This window comes from Rhinatrema bivittatum, chromosome 13 (genome assembly GCF_901001135.1).
Source record: "Rhinatrema bivittatum chromosome 13, aRhiBiv1.1, whole genome shotgun sequence".
Taxonomy (NCBI): domain Eukaryota; kingdom Metazoa; phylum Chordata; class Amphibia; order Gymnophiona; family Rhinatrematidae; genus Rhinatrema; species Rhinatrema bivittatum.
The window spans coordinates 67,995,006-68,008,524 of NC_042627.1; the positions used below are offsets into that span (position 1 = coordinate 67,995,006).

General features: G+C 43.6%; 2 protein-coding genes across 2 annotated transcripts in view; one reads left to right on the forward strand and one right to left on the reverse strand.

The window, feature by feature from the left end:
* The window catches only part of RHCG (Rh family C glycoprotein), a 161,263-nt gene extending 160,216 nt beyond the window's left edge, over window positions 1–1,047 (reverse strand). The window contains exon 1 of the mRNA XM_029575855.1: window positions 916–1,047. The gene's annotated coding sequence lies outside the window, so the exon portion shown is untranslated. The remainder of the gene's footprint in view (window positions 1–915) is intronic.
* A 106-nt stretch (window positions 1,048–1,153) lies between these two features.
* TICRR (TOPBP1 interacting checkpoint and replication regulator) overlaps window positions 1,154–13,519 on the forward strand; it is a 79,633-nt gene continuing 67,267 nt past the window's right edge. The window contains exon 1 of the mRNA XM_029574783.1: window positions 1,154–2,077. Coding sequence (XP_029430643.1) covers window positions 1,412–2,077 — 666 coding nt within the window. The 5' untranslated portion in view covers window positions 1,154–1,411. The remainder of the gene's footprint in view (window positions 2,078–13,519) is intronic.

Consider the following 13,519-nt stretch of genomic DNA (forward strand, 5'->3'; position numbering starts at 1 on the left):
TTGGAGAAGAGTTGCAGTAGATCTTCAGAAAACCTGTTCTTCTTTCCCTCAAGAACCGCTTTCTTCATGTGGCTCTGAGGTTTGCATAAGGCCTCTTCTGGCCATGGCACTAGCCTAGGCCTTCCTTTACCGCTGCCCCTAGTGGGCCTGCCTCTTCTTGCAGGCCTAAGGGTACTTGTAAGGTCAGGGTCTTCATCTGCCTCCACCAATGCAGCTGGGCAGGAAGACATGAAAAAAAAAAAAGCAGTAGGGGGAGATTGATCGATTTGGTTGGAAGAAGTGAAGGTCGGGGGGGGGGAGACACACCGGATGAATGAGAGGACAGTGTTTCCATTTGTTGGGGGGGGAAGTCACTACGTGAGAGAGCCAGGTAGGACGCACAATTTTACACACACAAACATTTTGTGCACAAAACTCCTGGCTGCATCAGAAGTAACATTTTTCCACACAAAAAAAAACCAAACTGTGCGCACTATTGCCTCGACCCCCATAGTGGGTTAAAAAAAAAAAAAGATTGGATAAGTTTCTGAAAGACAAGTCCACAAACAATTATTAGCCCGCGCTTATCCCTGGGAGATACAAAAAAATAAATCAACTATTGGGGATCTGCTGGCTACTTGTGACCCGGACTAGACACTGTCGGAAACAGGAAGCTGAGCTCAAGGGACCTTCCGAGCACCGGCTCAGCACAGCTCCTATTCCCGCTGTTCTCACAAGCATCTTCTGCGCCCCCAATCCTTCACCAACACCCAAGATCTGTTCCTCCCTGTGTAACCGTTACACCTGGACCGGCCTCAACCAGCCGCGCCGGCCCTCCCTACTAACACAGCAGTTCCAGCAGCGTGGCCGGCACATTCTCGGTAAAAAACCAAAAAATACTACCGTGCGCAATAAAGATGGTTAACTCTTTCTTACCACTCGCTAATTATTGTATCTGAATCCAACGGTGTTTCTAAACACAAACCTTGCTTGCTTTCCTCAACACGAGAAAAAAAACTTTACGAGTTGAATAAGAAACAGCAGGAGCCCCTAGCCGGAAGCACATCATTAGTGATCGCGAGACCGGAAACGGCCGTTGAATTTCAGGGGGATTCTTGCCGTTAGGTAGGATGTGACGTCTCCCGTTGAGACGCATGCGCGAAGACCCCCCCCCCCCCCCCTTCACTGTGTCGGCCACAGTTGAATGTGGAAGTTAGGAGCAAAAGAGTCGTCCTGGTGCATTGTTGGTGACGGCGGGGGTTAAAATATCCACTGCAGAAAAAAAAAAAGTGCGGAATTTAAAACAAACTACCCAATTCATCGGGAAAGTTGTCTATTTGGCAACATTATCCGGGGGAGGGGGAGGGTGGTTGGATTCGTGCTCGGGAGCGAATGTTTGCTCGGCGCTGTGTAGGCCGCTTTGCCGTTGGGCATGGCGTCTGGTCACAATGTGGTGTTTTTGCTGGACACGGCGGACTGGACTCACAGGAACCGGGTCAGACTGAGCTCGCTGCGGCTCCTGAACTATCTGGGCTGTCGTTTCGGACCGGACCAAGTTCGTTGGGGTTGTAGGTACTTTGATTCGTCCGGAGCCCGTCCTAGCAAGCCCAATCGAATGGGTGACTTCCAGGAGCTGGGGCCCCGCGGTTGGCTTGATTTCGAGGAGGAACTGGAGGCCCGGTTCGAAGCAGCCCGGGGTTTGCGGGTTCCCCGGGGCCGGGGTTCCCGAGCCGCTTTTACCCAAAGCGCCCTGAAAGAAATCTTGTTTGATTACCAGTGGGACCGACCAGATATCACATCCCCAGCCAAGCCGCCTCAGCAAAGGACCCGCCGAGCGAAGAGGCTGGCCTTACAGGAGGAGCCCCGGGAGATCGAACCCGTCTCGGAAGGCTTCATCGCAGCCAAGAGTAGAAATGCCATCTTCCTCTTCTCTGCTTGCCCACGCTCCAGCAAGGAGCTGCTTCACTTTGTGGCTGATAACGATAAGGTGCTTAGTTCTCAACAAGTGATGGACAGGCTCTTACCCAAAAGTGTCCAGGATATGATCACCAACAAGAAAATCACTTTGTATTGGGTGGACACTACTGAATGGTCCAAGGTAATAGTCTGATGCTATCAACATTCATGTTTAGTTTGAGCATTAAAAACTAGCTGTGTTAACATGCATGGTTATTTTGAAAAGAGCAACAAACAGGCACACAGGCTGTACTTCAATATGATTGATTTTTTTAAATTAATGATAGTGACTTATCCACTATTTAAAGAAGTGTCAATGGGGGATGTAGAATTTGACCCTGGTCTCTTGGTTTGTAGCCCAGTAATGCTTAACACTAGGCTGCATTTGGGCTAACATATAGGAAGAGTCATCCTGGGGAGATTTAAAAGTGAAGAGTATTTTTTTTTTTATTTCACTCAGGCCTTTTCATTGGTAACTCAAGGAGAGTTACTTTCAGACACAGTAGGTATTACCTGTCACCAGTCTAAAGTGTCATTTACTAAACAGTGTTTTCCCTGATGGCAAAATATTATGACTTAATTGCCCAAAGAAATAAGGAAAGACGGCCTTGCAGGCTGGGGCCACCATCAGGTTAAAGGGACTGAAGAAAGCCCTCCATCCACCTAAACAATATCTAAAAACCCCAGGAGTCTTGTGAGATACCCTGTCTCTTTTCATCTAAAGGCAGCCCCAAGGCAATAAAAGTGTAAAAAATAAAATCTTGGTGAAGGCCACTCCCCAGCTCACCCTCTTAGATCCCCTTCCTGGGCATACTTTTCAATCCCTGATGGGATAGTGGAGCCCAGAATGCCCCCCCCCCCCCCCCCCCCCAATAAAAATGGTGCCAGCTGACCACTTACAACTTAAGGCCCTTTAACACACTCCCTCTGAACAAAGAGATGCTAATTTTCATGAATGTGATTTGTGCTTTTTTAGGAAAACTTTTGTTTTATTTGCCTGAAATTGATTAGTAACGAGCTACTTTGTTTGCATTTACAAAGCAGCTCATTGCCATTTTGGGGTAAAATCCAGCATTATCACGTGTTAAGGTGTTTACTGTGCAGTAAACACCTAAATGCAGCTTAGTAAATATATCCCTAAATTTGTACCTGGGATAAAAGAGGGTGAAGTCACTTGCTCAAGGTCACAAAGAGTGTCAGTGGGATTTGAACCCTGGCTTTGGAAGATTAATATATTTTTTACCCTGGAAATCTAACTTGTATAATCAAAAACATATATATTCTAAAATAAACCTGATGAAAACATCAAAAGGTGCATATGATCTCTTCACATATACAATATGGTGGATTCTGCTTTGCTTATCACTCACCAGCACCAAACTGCATTATTTTATTTTTTTCTTCTGTTTTCTTCTTTTAGCTTTCATCCTAATCAAAACCAGCCTCTATATGGATTTTCAACATCATGATTTTTCATTTGCAACTACCCAGGGTTTTCCCCCATTTTTAGCTCTTTTCCTAGCCATCTGACAGTGCCTTGCAAAAGTCTTCACAATCTTGTACATTTTTCGTATTCTGCTGACTAAAAAATAAAAATCAAATGCATGAAGCAGGAGTTTGTTTCACATTTCTATATAATGTATGCTAAACTTTCCTTGTCCTGCTGAAAGATAAATCTTCTCCCTTAGTCTCAGGTCTGTGGCAGAACAGGTTTTCCTCCAGGATCTGACTGTACTTTGCACCATTCATTTTTCTCGCAATCTTCACAAACCTCCCTGTCCCCACTTCTGTAAAGCATCCCCATAACATAATGCTGTCTTCTTCATAGCTTGGCAAAGACAAGTTAAAAGCAGAAATAGGAAACAGATCTTTGTAGCCCTCCTGCTCATCCTTCAGCTCTCATTACTAATACCAATTCTGCCATTACCAGATTGTCAGTCATCAAAAAAGCATCACTTACATCCAAATGTAATTAATGGCCTTAGTGCTTACAGCATGGATGTTGGGAGCGTACTAGTTTCTTCATTTAGCTGCCCTTGTAGAGTTTCAAGAATACTTCTAGCAGAGCACTAGGGAGCCCTATGCTTCAAAATGAGCAAGATTTACTTTGTTAGAGTACAGACAAAGGGCAGACAAACTACTGTACAGTTACAGAGATACTCAATCTTGCTTTTGAAAGATGCAGCAGGTAAGGACTAATTCAGTCAGCGTGCATTGTTGGCTTACTATAATTAGAATGCGGGATAGCTGATCGCTAACTCTCTCTTAATCACCTGCTTTATGAAGAGGTTACTTCATTTGAAGTCTCTCTTGAGGCCATAAGAACATGCCATACTGGGTCAGACCAAGGGTCCATCAAGCCCAGCATCCTGTTTCCAACAGTGGCTAATCCAGGCCATAAGAACCTGGCAAGTACCCAAAAACTAAGTCTATTCCATGTTACCGTTGCTAGTAATAGCGGTGGCTATTATCTAAGTCAACTTAATTAATAGCAGGTAATGGACTTCTCCTCCAAGAACTTATCCAATCCTTTTTTTAAACACAGCTATACTAACTGCACTAACCACATTTTCTGGCAACAAATTCCAGAGTTTAATTGTGCGCAGAGTAAAAAAGAACTTTCTCCAATTAGTTTTAAATGTGCCCCATGCTAACTTCATGGAGTGCCCCCTAGTCTTTCTACTATCCAAAAGAGTAAAAAACCGATTCACATCTACCCGTTCTAGACCTCTTATGATTTTAAACACCTCTATCATATCCCCCCTCAGCCATCTCTTCTCCAAGCTGAAAAGTCCTAACCTCTTTAGTCTTTCCTCATAGGGGAGCTGTTCCATTCCCTTTATCATTTTGGTCGCCCTTCTCTGTACCTTCTCCATCGCAATTATATCTTTTTTGAGATGCAGCAACCAGAATTTGAGCCCTGCATCAGGCAGCCCTCAGTTAAGCTGTTAATCTAGAATATATATTTATTTAAAAATTTATTACCCGCACTTTTCAGTGTTCGGGCGGGATAGTTTACAGAAAGACCAGAAGTGTTTGAACTCTATGGGGACAGTGGACAGGTGCTTCATGAAACCTCTTACCCTAAAGGATGTATTCCTTACTGCTGTTACTTTTGCAAGGAGGTTAGGTGAGCTCCAGGCACTAGTTACCTACCCCTCCTACATGAGAATATAAGTTGACCTATACCCATGTTCTAAGTTTTGCCAAAGGTAGCTTCCTGCTTTTACTTAAATCAGGAGATTGCTCTACCCACATTTTTCCTCCTTTACACACCAGACTGAAGGAACTCTTTATGCATTAGATTGTAGAAGAATATTGTCTTTCTGCCTGGATAGGTCGAAGAATACTAGAGCCTCTACCCAACTTTTTGTGTCTCATGAACAGAAAAGGCAAGTGAATATAAATGTAAATTGGATCTTTGAATTCATAGTTATGACAATGCAAGAATCTTTCTGGAGAGACGTACATGCACACAAAGTTAGATTAATCACTGTTCCCAGGGATCTGCTATCATCTAGAACATCTGTAAGACAGCAATGTGGAGATCAATCTGAACATTTGCATCTCATTAATGCCTAAATCCCATCATGACAGTAAATTCGGTCTGTCAGTCCTCAGAAATGTTTTTAAATCTTAAGCGATGGAATTCCTCTTATATCTGCCAAAATCACTGATTATTTTGCACATGGGGAAGGAAGGATCTTGAGAGTTTCCTTATGTGTGACTTTACCCTGTTTTTCCATGAAGAAACAGTTGCTTATCTGTAACTGGTGTCTGTGGACAGCAGGATTAACAGGCACATATACCCTTCCACCTCCCCATAGAGTTCAAATACTTCTGGCCTTTCTGTAAACTATCCCGCCCGAACATTGAAAAGTGCGGGTAATAAATTCTTTTAAATAAAAATATCTTCTAGATTAACAGCTTAACTGAGGGCTGCTGGATGCAGGGCTCAAATTGAAAACCATGTGAAAACCATTCTAGACTATTCCAGCCAATAACGGATCATCCTCCGTACTGGTTGCCATGTATCTCTCCCACATATGTGATTTATTAATCTCTCTGTCCATAGAGAACACCAGTTACAGTAACTGTTTTGTGGGTCTTTTTAAGTCAATTTTTTGAACTGGATGTATTATAGGTTTTGCATTGAAAATAGTGTGAGAATGAATGCAATCAACTTTTTTGTGTTTTTTTTTCCTTAATAACTTTTGGAATATTTCTATAATGGTTCTTTCATGATGAAAGTATAGAGTATATGGTGTAGATCAGTGAAACTGCTACATTTAGCAGTTAATACATTTTGAAGTCAATTTCATGGATAGAATGTGAGAAACATGTAAGGATCTACAGAATCAACTTCAGTCTTTCTTAGCATGATGGCAGATGGACTCAGGACCAGTGGGTTATGCACCACTGCCAGCTGATGGAGACTGAGAGTGCTGGATCCTGTGTGACTACGAATCTGTGTGTGTAGGAGAAGGAATTTCAAGAAGATGTTGATTTGATGATCTTAGATTTCCAGAAGGGACATAGAAATGTAAGATTGAAAGCAACCAAGGGCTGGTGATATTATGTATGAGATTGTGTTTGATGGTTATTTTATGTTATACACCAGTGGACTGGCAGCCAGTGTAGGGAATGGAGCACTTGTAATTTTGTATTTGTGAGTAGATGAACAGCAGAATTTTGAATAAGTTGAAGTGGTCTGATAGTATTCTGAGGGAGACTGATTTATAAGGAGTTACAGTAATCTAATCCAATGAGTTCTAGTGATTGAAGAAGGATGATGTCCAAATATACAAAAAGTCACAGTTGCATTATGATGATGGTGTAAAGGGTTTGGAAAGGGGGAGAGGATGGAAGAAAGAGTGATGTAAGGGAGGAAATAGATCTTCCTATTAATGCCATTTGTTTGTGTCGCATCATTTTAATTGCAAGAGGATAATATTGAAAGTCATTTGTGCGCATAAAACCTAGGTTTATGCACGTCCAGGCTGTTCTAAAATTGGCCTGGGCTCAGCGCATGTAAAAGTATGCGCATAACTCTGTTTTGCATGCGTTTCTATGCACACTGAAGAGAGGCGTTCCTGGGGCAGAAGAGGCACTTAGGTATATTTTTTAAGTACACGCATAAGTGTGTATGTGTAAGTGATGCCTTCTGAAGCGGCGTAACTTTATGTGAATGACTGCACATGTGTACTCGGCCAAGTACCAACATACATGTAAGTTCGCTTTGAAAATACTTGGTACACGCAGACTTGACAACTGTGCGGGCTGTTGGAGAATTGAACTCCAAATTTGTCACATTCTTTGGTAGTTCTGAAGTTCCCTTTTATTATTCTGCTCACAAGATTTTGCCTGGAAGAGGTGTTTGTAAACATGCATCCTTTTAAGGAAAAAAAAAAAAGAAACCAAACTAGCTTTGTGTAGCATTTTAAGATGGTGTTGCACACTGTAAGAAAGCATTTCAACATAACTGTTCTCTAGTCCGATACATTCCTTATTCATCTATGAAGTAGTACTGCAAAGATGAATAAGGAAGTTTGTTTTGACAACTACAAGCTATTCCTGTTGTGAATGGGTATCATGCAACCCTCACTAGAAATCAAGCAGAGAGCCCACTGATGCATATAACATATAAACACACACGTGCATTAAAATATGCAAATTAAAAGAAAAAAATATGCAAATTAAAAAGAAAAAAAGCCTAATACATTCGTTTTTAAGTTCAGAAGAATGTAAAAATAAGAAATGATTTTGACAACAAAACCAACAAAAAAAAAAGGGGGGGGGGAGGGGAACAGAAACAAGGAAACAGGCAAGATAACATTTATCCTGCTACACCAGTCTAGATATGTGGGTTACCTTCCCCTACTAGCAGATGAAGACAGAGGACATATCCTTTTTCCATGACATCATCACAGGTAGTTACCAGGGTGCATCTCTAGCAAAAAGCCTGTATTCTCTGTCTCCAGCAGATGGCAGAACATACTTGTATGGTGCATCAGGACCTTGACTTCCAGGCTTCGACATTAATGCCCGGCCTGGTGGATAATTTTTGGGCAGTTTGTCAGCCTTTTCTGCTTTCTTGGCAGCAAACTGTGGCCAGGCTTCTGGCACTTTCTAGTTAAGCAAGCCCTGTATAAGACTCCCAGCCCCCAGAGGGGGTTTGGTAGAGCTTAGAAGGTGGAGCTTGTTTTTGGCTCAGGAGCAGCTTCTGTTTGAAGTTGTCTTTCCCACCCTCCCACTTCCTCAGCGTTCGGGCAGGTCAGTCCCAACGAGTAGGTTATGTACCTCTGCCAGCAGATAGAGACAGAGCAAAAGCTGACGTCACGGCTATATAATCCCATCTCAACATCAGCCCATCAGTATTCTTCATCTCTAGCGGATGGTGGACATGCATTTCCCTTCGGGGGATGGCCTATGAGTTTAAAAAAAAAAAAAGTTGGAAAGGAGATATCAGAAAGACAAGACATCTATGTTGCACCTCTTGAGTCCTGAGTCGATACCGTGTGGTCACTCCCTCAGTAGAGTACCTTCAGTCCGGTAGCCTTGAGTGGCATGGACCTTAATTTGAATTAGCGGTTGCAGGTCAAGAAAGGCTCGGTGGTGAAGGCTTCAGCTCTCCTTCCCCCCCCCCCCCCCCAATTCTCCCCTTGTAGCTGGGACCTGTTCCTGCTCTCGGCCAGGGAGCGCTGAGCTCTGGTAAAACTTTTTTACTTTAAAAAAAATCCAGCAAAAAGGAAGAAAGGAGAAGGGTCTGTTTTCTTGGTGTTTGGCTGTCCCGCTCACATCTCTGGGGAGTTCTGTGAGGAGAGCGTGCAGGCACAGTGGGTTGAGCAGCTGTTTGGCTAGGCCCCACTCCCAAACTTCTCCCATTTTCGCGCAAGGTAGGCTGCGGGGTAGTTTTGCGAGTTATTTGCTGCAGGCCGTCAGCGCACATCTTGTGCATTCAGCTTAGCTGTTGGCACTGGGCATCCAGTTTGGCCGTCCAGTTGGACAAGCGGCCTAGGTGTGTGCTTGGACGCACATTTTTTGTGTTGATTTTGGGCGGGGCTTATATGCACAGGTAATCTAGGTGGCAGCCTTTATCGATCTGCATATTTACAGCCTGCAGTGAAGAAGCTTAAGCGCCTATCTGTTTGTGCTGCATGCCATATCAGGGCCATTCAGCCGGAGCTTTCTTTAAGCCTGTGTTGGCGCCGCCTGGATGCTCAGGGAGATTTACTTCCTCCTGATTTTGCCAGCAATGGTCCATCTCCTCAGTCTGAGGGGAGTGGGACCGAGAGAGACACGGTGGGGGTGTCCCCCCTCCCTTGATTGATCCACGGGTCGAATCCTCAGTGGACACTAGCTCTCAGGACGTCCGGTCCAGGCCTTTGGGGCCTGGATTGGACCTATTCTCTTTTTTCCTGGGTAGAATTCTTCCAGGGATTGCAGATGGGTCCCTTGTCTCACCTGTTAGGGCTAATTCAAAAGGATCCTTAATCCGATGATTCAACGCCGCAATTATCCAAATGAACCGCCGACCCCCAGCATCTAAATCAATACCAGCTGTTCCTTTTAATCCTCCAAGCGATATGATCTCACATTGCACTTCCTGCGTATCCCAAACTGCAATGTTTCTCGTGACCTTGTTCACCAGTGTGCCCAACAAACTTTTATTAAATGCCGTCCCGTAATTTCCCAATATTTCACTCACAAACCAATGAGCAAGAATGCTGGGGTCGGTGGTGTTTTTGGATAATTGCGGCATTGAATCATCGGATTAAGGATCCTTTTGAATTAGCCCTAACAGATGAGACATGGGACCCGACTCATGGTGTCTAAGGATGGAAATTCTCGAATATATAAGGAAGCTACAACAGAGAATTACTTAACAATTATGAAGTTGTGTGTTGATATTAACCCCAGAAGAAGCCCAAGTGGGTGAAACAAGGGACCTTGTTGAGAAAAGTTTGTGGAAAAGCAAGGAGCATATTTTATATATAAAAAACTGTTTGGGATTTTGGAGTGTGGTATACCAGAGGTATTTTATCTGAGGTCTATTTTATGGTGGATGTGAATGTGTGGGTATGATTGATGGATGAATGATATTATATGGGATTAAGTTGTTAGTATATATTTAGGAAAAGAAACAGTTGGTATTGTGCACCTTGGGAATATATTTATGTGAATGGTTATTTCATAGAATTTATTTGAGATATGTATACCATGACTTGTTCATGGCTTTTAAAATTTTTGTATAGCCTTAAAAAGTTTTTGTAATAAAAGCTATTTGTAAGGATGTATGATGTAATCTTATTTACCCCTGTTTTGGTTATTAATGTTGATATGTATACAGAGGGTTAGACATACTTTTCGTGTTTTCACCTGATTGCTTAATAGGACCATTTCCCATCAGGAAGTTCTTTATGGTGTCCAATAAAGTTGTGTAAGTTTAGACAGCTTGGGCTGACTCAGGAAAAAGTAGTTCCAGCTGTGAGTCCGGTAGAGAAATTTCTTGCTCAGAGGGCTTCCAGAGCTTAGGATTATCTAGGGTTCCTAGGCTTCATGGCAGCCTCCTTAGATTTGGTTCAGTGGGCCAGGACCCATATGTGTCTTCTGCAGTTTCTCCATTTGACTTGCTGGTTCCCTCAGTTTCAGGACTACAAAGTTTGTCTTTCTCTCCCAGGGTCTGGGAGGCAAAACTCTCTTGGGGGTTGATGTCATTGAACTTGCTGAGGAGAATTCTAGAACCTTCTCAGTGGGTGCTCCTCTAAATAGATGCAAGATTGTTGGAATGAGGAGCCCATTTCCAGGACCGGGTTGTTCAGGGGGCACTGGTCACAGGAGAGTTCATAATCCCATCAACAGGCTTGGAAACCAGTGCCTTCAGATTGGTTTTCCTGCATTTCCTCCTATTCTCCTGTCCATGGTGAAGAAAATGGCAGTCCGTGTTCTCTCTGACAGTGCTATGGCAGTGGCTTATTGAACAGAAAGACATCTTGAGTCAAATCGACGCATCCGTGGAAAGATCGTCAAAAGGCACTACCACACAACCAACAATTGCATCTACACATACAAAACAGGCAGAGCAACCTAAGCCCGCTAAACGATTGCACCTGTGGAAATCTATGTCCTTCAGAGACCTTCAAAAAGACATCACCTGAGCCTGAGAGCACAGTTCAAGTGGAGACCATCCTTCAAACATATTCACAGCAACCATGGTCTTCACTACTTGGAACCGTCTCGCATCTCTTCTGGTTCCTCACAGAGCGACTTGGAGATCTGCTAATGCTTATCTCATCCGGCTACCAGGAAAGCCAAGGAGGAGTTATTCCCATGAGACAGGAGGCTGACAGAGGAATCTCTTCAATACCTTCCACTACATTCCTCGCCCTCAGACATTCATAGGGCTACCATACCTCTACCAAGAATTTACAGACTTTCCATGGAGTCTTCTGGTCACTACCGAGTAGCTGTGCCTACAGTTCCTCCACACTCTCTTAAGTCCAGACAGGAGATAGAACAGATATCTTATATTATAACAGGCCTGTTTTCCACCTTACACCCTTGGGTGCAACTGCCCGATTTTAATATCTATATGGGCACAGACCGTGAAGAGCCTCAACTACATCCTCCTTCCAGAGAAGGTAGTCCGCTACCAGCAGAGTCCTTACAAGGCTCACCATTGTTAATTGATGTCACTAGTGAGCCACCTTCTCCTCGCTCAGATCATTCACCTCCTTTATCGCTATTGTCGACCAGCCTATTGCCGGAACTCCTGGAATGCACACCTCCAGCTGTAGACTTATCCTAAATTCATGGAAAAGATGAGTGGCACGTTGAAAGTGGAGGTTTGTAAAATGCCAGACTCCTGTAAGGAGGTATTTGCTTTTCTAAAGATAATGGACATCCCATCCAAGCCAGCGGCACAGCCTTCGCACGAGGTCTTGGATAAGGTCTTGCTAAAATATTAGGATTCCCAGCAGACTAAACTTTCAGTGGCTAGGAAACTGGATCTTAAGTTTAGATTGAAGACATCCCAGTGCTATGGACCAATCCAGCTCCCACGTACATCGGTCGTGGTTGAGTCAGCCATGAAAAGAGCAAAAAAGTCCAAACTTCATGCCAGTACACCACCAGACAAGGACAACAGGATACTGGATGAGTTCAGAAAAAAGATGTTCCAGAATTCCATGTTAACATCTAGAATTCAGCAACATCAATTCTATATTCTCTCGATGATACTTTCTATTAACACTTTTCCCCCTCCCCCCCCCCACAACAAACCCTTCCCCCACCACTCCCCACACCTTGCTCTCCTCCCCCATCCAACCAATCCCAAGACTTCACTTGATTCAACCAACATACTCCGAGCTCCTTTTCAGACCCTTCCCAACTATAAATCACTTCTCATGCTCAGCACTTACGTTGTTAATTTTGTTCCATATGATATTTAAAGAATCTGATATACTAACTCTTTTATGTTTTATCTCTCATATAAATCGTCATTTAATATGTTAAATAAGGTTCTATGTTCTGAATGTTAAATACAGTTCTAATGTTAAATACAGTTCTAAGATATTTGTATGTATTAGGTTGTTATCCTGTAAACCGGAGTGAAGGCAAACACTATACTTCGGTATATAAAAGAATCCAAATAAATAAATATATGGTGCAGTATGTTTGACTACCTCCAGCAATTAAAGCCCTTTATTTGCTCGGAGCCCTGTGACCAAATATTGCCTCAGCCATTTCAGAATTTAGAACAAGGACTAAGGCGTCTCTTACACTCGGTGTATGAAGCGGTCGACACTGTGGCAAGAACATCTGTAACCTCCAGTGCGGCCCATGGCATGGCTGAGAGACAATGCAACAAGAGAGGGTGTCCATGAGAAGCTGGCTGACCTGCCTTGTTTAGAGAGTAACCTTTGTGAAAACAAATTAAGGGAAACTGTGGCCCAAATTAAAGAACAGAACATGGCAATACAGTCCCTCACACTGGACCAACCACCTGCTTTTAAATAGTATTATCAATATAAGAAACCCTTCTATCAGAGGAAGCCATTCAAGCCATACGGCCAGCACTGAACAACCACATACAATCAACCTCAATTCCAACAACAACAACAGCCTTCCCAGAGAGGATACCAAGAGATCGCAGATCACCGAAGCAGCAGCAACATTTGATGCCTAAAAATCAGCAGGGCTTTTAGGCCCAGTCAGGCCACAGTCACCAGTGAGTGTAGGGGCAAACTTTCAAATTATTACAAGGCATGGTCCCTGACAACATCGGACCACTGGGTACTAAACATCCTCCGATTCGGAACCCATCTGGATTTCATCACTTCTCCAACACTTCCATCTCTAGCCCCACCCACTCAGGCTATATCTCATGTTTCCCACCTACGCCTGGAAGCAGAGAAACTGCTTGCGCAGAATGCCATCCAACGTGTTCCAGCACACTTCAAGCGACCTACCTGCCAGGCATAGCGAACTTGCAAGCGAACAGACTCAGGAGGATATTTCATCCACATAAATGAGAACTAGACCAAGAGGTGACCAACATCATCTTCGCACTCTGGAGTTACCC